We start from the raw sequence: 14204 nt of genomic DNA on the forward strand, positions 1-14204 counted from the left end.
CAATCTTGCTAATCTGCGTCCTTTCCTATCGTCCTATCTGCACCTCTTCTGCTGCATTTCTGTCATTTTCTGTGGGTCTCTGGAATTGTCAGTCAGCTGTCAACAAACTTAATTCTGGCCATTGCTTCTCAGTCTAATCTTAGTATCTTTGGCTTGACTAAGACCTGGATTTATTCAGAAGACTCCAAAACCCCTGCTGTTCTCTCTAACTTCCCTTTTGCTCACACCCTCCTTCAGATTGGAAGGGTACTGCTCTAATAACTATAATTTAAAATAATTTCTAATAACTGGAAATACTCAGCCCACTCTTCCCTATGCAGTAGCATTTAATAATGCTGTTTACTTATAATGCTGTTATTCCCATCATTGGTCTTGTATACTTCTACGAAAGTCTTATAATATAATATAATATAATATAATATAATAAAATATAATATAATATAATTTGTACACAGAGTGTATCTTAAAATTATATTATGTTCTATTATAAATATATACATACATACATATTATAATATACATACATACATATATTACTTTTACTCTCTGCACAACTCGGTATAAACTGGATTGATTTTAATATATTTAATGTATTTGAATGATGCACCAGACACTAGAAATATAGTATCGGATCTCGGTATTGGGAGTTTATTTGGATTATTTGGAATATTTGGATTGGATCTGGGTCACAAAAAACCTGATCAGCACATCCCTAGATTTTACATCATAAATTATGTAATGTGTGATCTCAGATTTACATTATGTAAGGCATTCTGTTTAAACACGTTGCTAAAACATGTACTACATCAAAGTTTTAATTCTATTGCAAACAGAATCAATGCATATGTGACACCCTTACATTTACAATTACACAGCTCAAAAAATTATAGCATCCCTTGATACTTCCACTAATTGTCCACAATTGCTATTGATGTAATTATTAGCTAATCAGTGGTAAAAAATTCCGGGAACAGGGTTGAGAACCACTGATCTATTAGATCGATCAGGAGCAGGCATCTGTTGTGTTGTGTGATGATACTCGCAGTCTCCATCCATAAGTAACATAATGCAAGACTTTAATTTGATTCTTCTTTCTCCCCTCTCTCCACGTTCACTGTGGCAAATCAGCTTAAAAGGGAAATGTATATAAATAATTACAATTAATTGTGATTAACTACAATTATTATATCAGCTGCCAGTAGGAACTGCATCAACTGATCTGTTCGTTCAGCAAACATTCAGTTTAACATAATTTAAAATATAAGAAAGGATATTTTGTGGCAACAGAAAGTATCTTCTTACATATCATTGCATTAACGCATGTAGCATGGGTCAAAACCGTAAAGGGACATTAATTTGCAAGGCAGAAATTATAACCCACATAAATAAACATACAAGCATATGAGACTTGATGGATAAACCATCAGAAAAAGCAAGAATGAAGCTATGAAAAGAGTCAGTTAACCACCTGTAAAACCATCAGTGCCTTTTAAAACGGCCTTTTCCTAATACTAAAACCTCTGTTTCGTTTAGTTAAATATGATACTCGCATTGCCTTGCTTGTCGATGAGTGTGTCGTATGTGAGACTCACATCACCAAGGACATCACTCAAAGTGTGGTTATCAGTATTTCAGATGACCAATTCCCACCTTGCTTAGTTTAGTGTACCAATCAAAGACTGATGATTTGGTAATGTGGGTGTGTTTCCCGCAAGCTGTGCAACAATTTGATTGTTTCATGCACTGGAGGAAGCTGGTCAACTGATTTATCTAAAAGATTTGTGGTTTAGCTAGCTAGTAGAACCTCAGATTATCAACACAAAGAAGACACATTTGTAATAAGATTAATGAGATGTATTAACAATAGATATGCAAAAGTAAATACAACAATTAGTGATGATACCTGTAAATGAATATGCACTACTAATAGATAATAATAGACAACTAAATATGATGGAACTCATTTGCATTCAGTTCAGTACAAAGTTAAATGGTGTACTTAACATTTTACCAATGCAATATTTCTTTACCAAACCTCTCTCAAACTGTTATCACCATTCAGTGGCCATTAACATAACTTGTAGTTCATCTGAGGTTAAAGGTCTTCAAACATAGGTATGAATGGATTTAGATATCCATGTGGCCTTTTTTGTTTCGGCCACTGCTGAGGCATTCAGAGATATAGAGGAATGTTTATGGCAGTCATTTCATAAACCTTAGGATTTGGTGCCATGGTGAGGGTCAACCTGTTGTCCAATAAGAAGTCCCCTATTAGGTGGATGTGTGTGCAGAAGGTCTCGCTTCCTGCTCCTCTTGAGGTGACTGGCAGTTGTCTTGGTATCTTATCTGATGGTTCTGAACATTTATGTTCTTCTACCATCATCCAGTCACTTTTGAGCACATCTCCCTCCACATTGGCAGTTAGAGCTGCCATAAACTGGTCTTTGGAATGTCACTACAAGTGTCCAGATGCAGCCTTGGATGAAAGTCCTGATGGTTTCAAGGTCTTGGACTTGCAATTACTTTCTTCCAGATTTGAAGAGTGATGAATTCCAAAATTGTTCTGACTCTTATGATTGAGAGTTTCTTCTCAGGTGGGATGTGGAAAAGAGCTGAGAGAGAGAGATATCTGCTGAGATCCAAGGATCCTTGGTCAAATGGAAAGTGAAACCTCCTCATCTTCTCAGTGTTCAACAGAACAGTAGTCATGTTGATCTGGCTCAGGGACTTTTTCACCATAAGATAAGCGGTAGTGAAGCAGGTCACTGAAGTGAGGTCTGTGGAGGTCACACCACTTGGGTGTTGAATAGCCAATGATGTCTTGAACTTTTGGAGGGACAGTTTTATGACTCTTTGTCTCTAAGCATGGTAATTTAGATATGCACTGAATTGAAGGTTGACACACAAATTAATAGATTCTTAGAATCAGGGCTGGATTATCCAATGGGCATTATGGGCACAGGCACTGGGACCCATGCACACATGGAGTGCCTATTTAGGCTAAGTGCAAAAAGCGTTAGCAGAAGCTATTTACGCGATCTCTGCCCATCAATGTGTGACTGACATTACTAAAGATACACTGCTCACAACCAGCTCGGTGGTGTAGGTCATAAAGTGCACAGCAATAGATTGATCATTAACCTAGTTGAAACTACCTCGGCCAAACTCCTTTTTTCCCCCATTACACATCAGATCAGATTTTTTTATTGTCAATAATATGGACATATTTAAAAGAAAAGTCACAAGTGCCTTTATATAAAAATTATATTTATCGATGTATAAACAGTATCTACTATTAAATTTATTGCTAAATAATTATAATGTCAAAAGACCCTATTGTTATTGGTGTTAACAGCATCTTGATAATAAAATTCAAAATGGAATCTATTTGTATTTACAACGTTAACCTCGTCGAGTCCCTAGTTATTTTCTACAACATTTCAATTGATGGCATATGTCTCCCCTCTTTAAAAGCACCTATTGCTTAGAAAATATGCTATTTTCAAATATGTATAGGACCTATAACAAATAGCTGCCCCCCAAATAATAAAAATTATTATTACTTTACATTTTAGATAATGACACCATTTATAATCAATGCTCATATATATATATATATATATATATATATATATATATATATATATATATATATATATATATATATAAATATAAATTATTTATTTATTTTTGTACAAAAACAAAAGAAATAACCCTTTAAATCTTTAAATAACCCTTTGTTGAATTTAGCATATTGTAAGAGTAGTCATCGCTGTAGTTCAAAATGAGTGATAGAACCAAAAAAGAGAAAAAGAGGAGAGGGAGGCGTCTTTATTAAGGCTTGTGCCATCTATCCAAATGTTCTTCAAACGGAGCCATTAGGGAATGACTTTGGATAATCCAGTATAGCAAAACATGTGTTAATGCAATACTTTTCTGTGAGAAATACTTGATTTTCTGGAAAAATTTCAGGGCCAACAATTTAGGCCATGACTATATAATCTGCAAACATATTTTGTAAAGTGTTCATAGCACACTTTTAATTAATGCACAAGTATCCAGCACTTCTGTGGCTTTCTTTATCTAGCTACACTTTAAATGTAAGTGGTATACTATTTTAATGTGGAAAAAGTGCTTGTGACATACTAACAGGGTTATTGGTTTTACTAGCCTATTTAAAGGTTTCTTTAACACAGTTAAGTATGTCAAAGGAATATCAACATAGTTGACGTGAATTAATTAGAGAAGGAGATGTCAATTTATTAGATCTATTTGCTATTTTCGGCTGAACATCAAACCGCTATATGATTGATATCACAATATGGCACTTTTTTATCATGTAAAAATTTGTACTGGTATTATAGTGGACGGAATGATATGGCATACCCCTAGTTGCAAAGCATTTTGAAGATACCGAAAATCAGTTAATGAGTATAATGTACATAAAAGAAGTTTACACCTAGTTTGTACTCAAGTCAAGCATTCAAACAGCAGTGACGAGTTTTATACAGGACATTCATGATTAACTTATTAATCACGAATGTTATAAAACATCTAATGCATGTTATAAAACATCTAAACCTCCGAGGGCAGCTTTGATCCGTCAGTCAATGACAGAATTTTTTTTTTATGCTATTGTTTGAACAGATCTGTTGTGATACACAAAAACAAGACAGGAATTTATTTTGGCCTGTAAATTCGTAAGATCATTCGTTATCAGTCTGAAGTAAACCTTGGCTGTGAAAGGAAAACAGTTTGTCATGGGTTGGATTAGCGCGGATTACATAATCCAAAAGATCATCAGATCAAAATGTATTTCCTCTGACATCGACTGCAGATGTTTGAATGGAAACACATTTACTCCTGGGCTGACATTAGCCGGCCTAGTCATTTGCCTCTCAAGGCCTGGAAAATGTGTACATGCAGGCAGTGAGTGGGAGCGCCGCTTCCCCACCCCCTGACTCTCAGATGCTGCGCGGTCCTGTAAAACACAGCCACTGTGCGCTTGCATTGATCCCGTCACTCCAGGCTGGCTGATGAGGATCTGCAGAAGGAGGTAAGACGCATACTGCTGGTTTTCATGCGCTGAGGATGTGTTTTTCTTGGAAAAATTTTAACTGGTCAGAGACTGTGCGGAGGTTGTTTTGGCTCAAGATGAGTTTACAGTTCAGAAACGGGAGCAATTTCTGTGCGAAAACAGACACGAATTGTTGCTTTTGCATTTGTACAATTTTGACTTTGTAAATGTTTAATGCTTTAAAAAGTCTTGCTTAACCTAAAGTGGTTTTGTTTTTGCACTGAACATAGTTAGTGGTTGGTTATCAATTAAACGACACACACACCTATAGAATTTAACTTGTTCTATACGACAAATAATCTCAATTGTTGTGGTTTGCATTTTTCATTCTTGGCAAACCCATAAATCGACACTGGATTGGATTGACTTTAGCCGTATCTAGAAATTTTTTCTGGCATGGGTGTGGGCAAAACAGCAGCCTCCTAGTAACAACATTGCATCGTGGCACAGGGAAGCACCACTTGCATTTTTTTTCACTACATTTACTTTACCTTAAAAACAGCTGGCATAACATAAAAAAACGAATCTCTATAATCACAGTGACTTTTTCTGTAAATTAGCTGCTTATTCTATTTATTATTTTTCCCACATTAAGTCTTTTTGTTTTGTTTTACAGTGTATATCTACCATAAAGAAAAAAAAACTTGCAATTTACTTCAAGGTTATCAGACTTATGCCATGCTGTAGATAAAGACTGGTGAGTGGATGGGAATAGTTTTTTTTTGCCAGGACTCTTAATTTTATTTTTCTATTAAATTGTGCTCACTCACTATCCCTCCCTCCAACCTCTCAAATATCTATTAAGCCAGGTTTCAAAAACAGCTTAAGGGTTAAAAATGTTCCGGTGCATTTTTGCTGTTCCCTGTGCTGTACTCAGAAGCATTAGTGTAATAAATGGATTTGATGGGCTTCTTTCATCTCAGGTCACAATCACCAAGCACCCCACAAGTATGGTTGCAAGCAGTCCAGTTATTTTAACATCAGGCCTAGAAGCCCTAACCTAGATTTAAACAAGACAGAGTTAGAACGCAGGAAGATTGAGAGTGCAGATATCGAAAATTCTCTCTTTTTTGCTCTGTATCTAACTAAATTATCTTATTACACCGCAGAACATTTAGTGTGACATCAGATCAGTTCTTTTAAACATGTAGTCTAGCAAATGGTTTGGAAACCTTTTTTAAGGTTTAAATAAATTATTTTGTTTATAATTTTAAGAATAAGTCTCTTATGTTATTGAGCAAATATTTGTTAAATAGAGAAATAAAACTTCAGTTTAGGGAACAATTATCACTATTAAGTTGGTTATTAGCATGCATATTAGTAGCACGGTTGTTTATGGAGCTTGGTTCTAAAAGTCTATAAATCCATTTTGGTTAATTTGAGTAAAAATGTGTTTTATTTTTCGCAAGAAAATGGCAAGATGAAAACCACTATTTACGGTTTCAAACCTATACACGGCTTCTTTAGGTTATAGTAACATTAAAAATGATCATAGTAAATATACATGTAAACAAAAGCTTTTATTTTGGATGTGATGAATCGCGATTGATCGTGTGTCAGCAGTAATATAATTAGTGCCTGTAGCTAGACCAACACTGATGCACTCAACACTCATTCTCAACATGAAACACTTTGTGACTGAAAGTAGCAGATTATGAGGCCCTGATTGCTTAGTGGTAAAAGGCAACAATCCACTGCTCTGCAGTGTCAGTTAATGGGTGGTCATAAATGTAATCTTGGTAAAATGAGTGTTTGACAGCATTAATTATTCATTGTGTTCTGAGACTGTAATCCACCCATAACATCCAAGCATAGTTCAATAAACAGCTCTATTCTCCTGGGCATCTTTTTACAGTTCACTCAGCCTTTAGTGCACTGATATATTACAGCTGGATCTGTTTTTATGTATTTATTTATTTATTTATTTTTCTTCCTTGGGTTGTGTGTTTTCAGGGAAGTGTGTGGTTATTGGATTCTGTGGCCCTTGTCAGCAAATTTGCCAGGTTTATGGTTGCCATCTGTAGTGCTGTGGCTGTCTTCTCTGCTCCCCTTGAAATGTTTTGAAAACTGTTTTGCCCTGTTTGATCCCATAGACTTGGAAAGTTTGTACTTTTGGGAAATATTAATATTCATATTATATATTCCTATATTAATATTACATTATATTATATTATACTCTGAAAGACAATCTTACGTTCCCAAAACCTAAAGAGCTACATTTTTGTCTGCTGTCTAATGTGTACACAGTTATCATCTAAACTGAAGCTCTAAGAAGATTCTAAGCAACTGAGGCAGTAGGCAGTAAAATTACATTTATGGATTAGATTAGATTGGAATAGAGTTTTCTGTTAGCATATAATCCAATAAACATAAATATAGCATGTACAAATGTTTGGGTAAAATTTGAGATTGACATTTTCCTTATAGGATGGATGCAATAGACACCCCACTAGATTGGATATAAAATAAATCATGAATAATGTCAGGTTGCTACCATGTTTCTACATTTAAAGAGACAATGAAACCATGTTTCAAAAAAATTGAAATCTTTAAAGGAATAAAAGGAGAAGCCAAGTTCCAAAATGGGCACACCTTTCTATTTTGAAGCACCTTTGCATTTATTACAACAGACAGTCTTTACAAATATCTGTCAACTACTCACATTTTGATTAAATCAATTTCCTGCATACAACCCAAGATGCTGGTATTGAACAGAACCCTGTGCCCCTAACAAGAGGGTCAGAGTCTAGGATGGATGGATTTGTCAATTTTTTTCCCACCCTTTCTTGTAAAAGAGCTCCAGATCGATTAAATCTCTTGTCTACAACCCTCTTCAAGTCAGTCCAATAGGATTTGGGCCTGGGCTCTTAATGAGCCATCCCAAAACATTTTTCTTCTGGAACCCTTCCTTTTCTGATATGAAATTCATCTTCAGCTTTGAAATAGAGGCCGGCTGGTTTTACTTCATCAAGTATTTGGCACTATTCCTTCATATAGCACAACACCTTCATACACCACCATGATAGCATAGATATGATGTTGTTTGAGTGACTAGTTTTCTTGTTTTTGCACCAAACATTTTAGACAAAATGATGGTTTCAACTGGGTCTCATCAGACCATAAATCCACCACAAAACGTTTTGTGAAGCTTCTGTGGTTTTCCAGTGGTCCAAATTTGTATTATTATACAAATTTTCCACCAAAGGACAAGCTTCTCTCTCTTCACCAGAATGGCTGCCCACTGGAGAATTATTTACAAAGTTTTGCAATTAGGTGCTCTAGAATGATGGTACTCTCGAGGTCTGTTTTAGGAAAGAGTTAGATAATTTGCTGTTTGTACTCATGCCAGCGGGAGGTACCACCTATAACCTGGATCGATACATAGAATATACACAGTGGCTAAGTGAATCCTGCATTACCACTTGTGAAGAGGAAGAGTACAACATTACAGATTGGCCAGTGTCTTCAGTCAGCTCCAGTTCGCTGGGTGTTGTCAATCTCTATCTCAGTACTCCTCCCTGATCCATCCCCACCCTCCTTCCAGCTGCTACAGACCTCAAGCCAGCAAAAAGACTCGCCACAGACCCTTTGGCATGTTGAGATCCCCTAGGCACTATGGACTTTCGTGTCTGCAGCTGCACCTGAGCCTTTGATTCCTCCTTCTCCACTGGGCTCCATCATCCCTCTGGGCCTACTAGAAATGATCAGTTTTCATGGTGATTAACAAGGGTAACAAGGGCATCTGTGGAAACCAACAAGAAGAACCAAAGCTACTAGAAGGCAAGGGTGTAACCATAAGCCAAAAAATGGATGTCAATGGAGGAGAGGCTTTAATACGTTAAATAAACAGCTTTTCAGAGGAAACGGCTTATCATTTTATGAAATGACAGCCTATCTGTTAATCTTCAACATATTTTACACTAAAGAATACTTTTGTATACTATTTTACGACTCTTTATAATGCTTACAATAATACATCTTAAAATATAATTATTAGGTAAAATAAGCATCAAGCTACACTTGGAAATTTATGTGATTGTTAATGTCTTTGCTTAAAACCCACTTTAAACCCAATTTAAGTTAAATTTTTATTTTAGGCTATAGTTGATCCTGTAATGGGCATACTTGCACATACAGAAAATACATTGTCATTTTAATTCAGTCTATTTGCTTTCAAATTTCTTGTGTACAAATGTTTCATAAGGAAGGTCAGGGGATAACTGACTGACAGATCTAGACTGAACCTGCTCTGACTCATAACACTCACACGCTGAAGAAAACGGACATTGCTCTTCAGGTCACATTAGAGAATTAATATAAAGGATATTCTGCATTATGAACATGTTAGAACAAATCTGTTCTCAGATACAAATGATAACAAGAACTTAGCATCTACTCTCCTCTAAGTATATCGTAGAAGTGGAGATATGATCAATTGGGCTTACTATGCTTTCGGGTAATACAGCCCAAATCTAATTGACCCTTCGCAAAGTTCTTGATTGATGGGTGATCTGACCAATCATAACACAGAATCTGCCATTTTGTCAACCCCAAAAAAACCTCACAAAAAAAAAAAAACACAAAAAGCCCAGAGCCTACAACAAAGAGTCTACAACACATAAACAATACAATCAGGTGATTTCAGAAAGGCTAGTAATAGCAAATTAACTTTAAAAAAAAGCAAGACCCCAACCCTCCCTGTGTAATCACACTGTGATTATACAGTCTGATGATCATTCATGTTTATTTCATATTAAGTAAACATGAAAAAGCCATCAGTTCACATACTGCTTGAACTAAGACACTACAGATATTTGTCCTGACATCAGTTGTCAGTTTCCTTCTTGCTCTGCAATGTATTTTTCACTGCATGAGAGCATGATGTGAGAGTTGCATGGCTTGTTGGACCTAGTAACAGACTTGGGAGGTAAACATTTCTGTTTCCTGTACAGAACCTATTATATGTTGCACATGCAAAAAAAACCAAAAAACAAGCCAGTCTCTGACATGACTCGTAGTTTTTGATTCATATTAAAGATTTGTTTCAAATGAATTGTCCCATTATGGATCTATCATTTCGATTTAAAAGAGCGATTGTGCCATATTTTCACTTTTAATAAGAAAAGGCCTTTACTGCTTTATAAAAATACTTGAATTCCAGCAGAGGTGACTTTCAGAGGTGACGTTCATATACACTTGTATGAAGGTCAAGCATCTGTTTGACCTCATTTTGGGACAAACTGTTAAATCTTGGTGGCCTGTAATGTATGACATCTGTAAATAGTTGATAAAGATGGTGTCCCTAAAAAAAGCCTAAAGTTCTGTTAGATATGTCCAGCTTTAAAATCCCACACAGGCCCTTCATTAAAATGTTAGGCACACAGACCCTTAAAATAGCCTTCTCTTTAACTGCAGTGTGATCTGCAGTGAAAAAGAAGGAAAACTACTGAATGAAAAGACCTGTTTTCCCTGTGTGTTTAATATTAATGCCCAACCAGTCAAATCTCTGACTGCATCATAAAAATGCCCCATGTGCTCTGACAGTTATCCTAATGTACCACAGCCAGTCGTCCTGGTTCAGGGACTCTGTGGCTGGATGAAGACCAGCAGCAGCTGGGAAATATTGGAACAGAAGTCTCTTGGTCCCTGAGGCAGCCAGATGCAGCCTATATCTGAGCTGAAGATCTGGCTGATAGCTGTCCAGGAACACATTTCTGGAATTGGATATCCCCAGTTACTCTGTTTTGTGGTGGAGGCTGTGTGAATTAGCTAATCTTTTGTCATCTCAGTGGAATTGTTGAATGTTTAATGACTTATTTTAGAGTCCTATTTCATAAACTCCTTTTAATGTAAAACTCAGGACACCAGAGAAATTGATAAGTGCATATGAAAAATTCCGACAGTAGTATTGAATATAATTAGTAAAATAATAATCCCACACACTATAAGTCCATGCTAGATATAGAATTTTTGTAGAAAAAGCAACGTTTGGTCTATTGACCTTGTGGGCCTGATGTAAAACGATGACCATTTTATTAAAGTGTCAGTCAAAACATCACAACATAGTTTTTTATGTGATGGGACATACAGTTATGGGGATGTAAAGAGGAAATGAAAATTTGATATTCACACTGTCATTCTTTACAAAAGAGATTCTTCTTCCTAACCTTTCCTTTTGTGAAAATGAGGAAATTATACAGAGCTAGGATAACATTGAGTCAATAAGGGCAATTTCCATTAAGGGAAACTTTTCGATAACAATTTTTTAATGCCTCTCAAGAATGACATCATCATTATTGGCTATATGCAGCTTTGGTCTGAGGCTGAGACAGATGGTCTCAGGCCGCTTTATTAAGTTGAAATGATTGATGCAGCAGAATGACTTATATTGATTTTGGTGCTGGGCTGAGAAGCCACTGCGTTTCATCACTCCTCAAACAATAAAAGCTTCCTCCTAGATTTAGTTTCTCTTCTGTCTGGCAAAAAGGCAGAAAAGCTATCACCCATGCTAAACTTCATCTATGACCTGTGATCAAATAACCTAGAAGACGTGTTTACACCTGATACACCGTTTCTAGTATTTAATTTAATAAATACATAAATAATTGATTAAAATGGACTCAATCAGAATTGAGTTTTCACCAGTTAACATATTGCAGTTCTAAGAGAAAATGGCAGAATTATGTGAAAGGTTTTAATCCACTTTATGTTGACTACTGTATATGATAACACTTTTTTCTATAATCCACTTTAGACATTCTACTAACATACAACATTCTGACCGAGAGAGTGTTGGTCAACTTATTCTACTAACCCTAAACCTACTTTAACAGTCCACTCTGGCAGTTAGTAGACATGTAGTTGCAAATTAATGTATAATTAAATTATACATTAATATAATTATATACGCACACACACCACACACAAATGCATAAAGTAATATATAGAAATTAACTATGTTTTTCTCAAAATGTAAGTAGTAAATAATTTGAAAATAATGATCTTCAATTAGCATTGTTATGACAGCATCCTTCTGTCTTTAAACCAGAAAAAGTGCACAGTTGGAGTCTTAAGACATTAACAAAATGGATACCCATATCTCTAATCACTTCTGGCAGTAAAAATCTCTGCACTACAAACAAAACCAAGACCAACAAAGCCAAAAATTTTTTTTTTCTCTCACTTCAGTTGACCGAACCCCATAAACATTTGTATGTTGCAATATTAATTGTCTCTCTCTGTATGTGTCTCAGCAGAAATGTGATTGTCTTCTGAGCCTGGAAGCAGATTCCCTGGAGCAAAAATCAAGAGTGTGTCAGTGTTTGAGCGAGAACATCAAAAAACAGCTACATCTGCACGCGAGACAGACTTTCTGCCCACCTCAGCAGGTACAGTACATGCTTGCTTTTTCTCTGGATTTACTTATGACTCAATAAAATGTGCCTGGCACCGAAGAGGTAGAGTTTTTGGCCATGTGCCCCATTAATCTTTTGTTCTTACACTTGTTGTTCATACAAAAGCCATGTGTGATGTGTGTGCTTGATCTCTTGATATACTTCTTTATGCAACAAGTGAAGATGCCTTCTAAACTTGTTCTTGAGTCAGTCACTTTAGTCAGTAACACACATATGTCAGTAACTGAGCAAAGCTGTTGGTGTCATCAGCCTGGCAACTTTGCGTGTGTGTCAAGTCTAAGGAGGCGATGTGACTTTCTTCTGTCAGACCGAAGTTCTGTCGACGTTATATTAAAATTGTGCAGACCCTCCAAGCCTTTGAATGGGTTTAAATGGGTGGTAGCTATATTCAGTTTGGAAGCCTTGAAATAATGTGTATATATTCCTAATAAAACATCCTCACACGGCTCGGGGATGAATAAAGGCCCTGTAGGCAATCCATGCGTTTTTGTATGATAAATATCCATATTTCAAACGTAATAAACATTTTCTCTCACTTCTGCTGACTGTGGAAATGTGAGATGATAGAGTTTGCCTGTCGAATTCACAATTCAACAAAGATGCCGATAATGCTAAAAGATCTTCTATTTGGGTGCTCTGATATCCATCCCTATAGACACGGATCAGCTGATGCATGCGTGACTCACGTTTCCAGCCAGAACTAACTCATGGCTTGATGTTTCTTATAAACAAATCCAATAAGGCACTTTTAACTTCAAACCATTGATAATAGTCCTCTATTAATAATATTGCTTTGAATTACTTGTGGATTATTGTGCTTTTGTTTTCATTAGTGGTTCAGACTCCCGTTTACAGCAGTGGATCCATTGTGTGCAGGGTATTTAATGCAAAATTTAGCAAAATTTTTTCTGATAAAGAAATAAGCACATCTATGTATTGGGTTGCTTGAGGATGAGTGAATCGGACTAACTATTCCTTTAAGGCCTTTAGTCTCTCCATTTTCAGGGTCACACACTCATGACTCCATGAGCACGCGTGACTCAAGATTACTGTCAGCATACTGAAGGCCGCAAGGAAATTGTTCTGAAGTGCTGACATCTGTTGTACTATTAGCTGTCAGTCCATAGACATCACAGTCTGTGGCACAGTTTTGAACAGCATGAACAAACTGGGTAATAATCTCTTTCTGGATCGTGTTGCTCATCCAGACGTCTCTTATTATCACCCATTCTCTTTCCATACATAGATTGTAGGTACAGTATATTTCAAAATCAAATTATACGGCATCAGCTAGGAAAGCTTTCGTTTTGCTTCGTTCAACACATGAAGTGGACTTGGATTTAACTATTTGGTCATTCTGGAGATGCATGCTGTCACATAAGCACTATGTTAATGATAAATAATGACTTTTGAGGAAACAAATGCTAAATCTGTTGTCAGATTTAGTCAGATCTTCACTCAGCAAAATGCTGATATGGTTGGAAGTTTGTGATATTTAGTAGAAATATCCCACATTGATTGGGACAAAGAATTAGCCCAATAGGCCTTGAGTTAGATCTCACACCTGGTATCATTTATTCCTCTGCTTTCCATTCACATGAAAGAGAAGGACGTGTTGATCACAGATGCTTTTATCAGCCTTTGAATCAGCTTTCACTCCTTTTCAATCATTTTCTCTTCCCCACTTTTGCTTTATGGCTCTCTTCACCTCT

At 36.2% G+C, this 14204-nt stretch overlaps 1 protein-coding gene across 1 annotated transcript in view; it reads left to right on the forward strand.

Moving 5' to 3' along the window:
• Nucleotides 1-14204, forward strand: part of LOC122345117 (regulator of G-protein signaling 3-like) — a 76338-nt gene that overhangs the window by 37913 nt on the left and 24221 nt on the right. Inside the window, exon 11 of the mRNA XM_043238946.1 lies at nucleotides 12331-12465. Coding sequence (XP_043094881.1) covers nucleotides 12331-12465 — 135 coding nt within the window. The remainder of the gene's footprint in view (nucleotides 1-12330; nucleotides 12466-14204) is intronic.

Source organism: Puntigrus tetrazona, chromosome 5, assembly GCF_018831695.1.
Source record: "Puntigrus tetrazona isolate hp1 chromosome 5, ASM1883169v1, whole genome shotgun sequence".
NCBI lineage: Eukaryota > Metazoa > Chordata > Actinopteri > Cypriniformes > Cyprinidae > Puntigrus > Puntigrus tetrazona.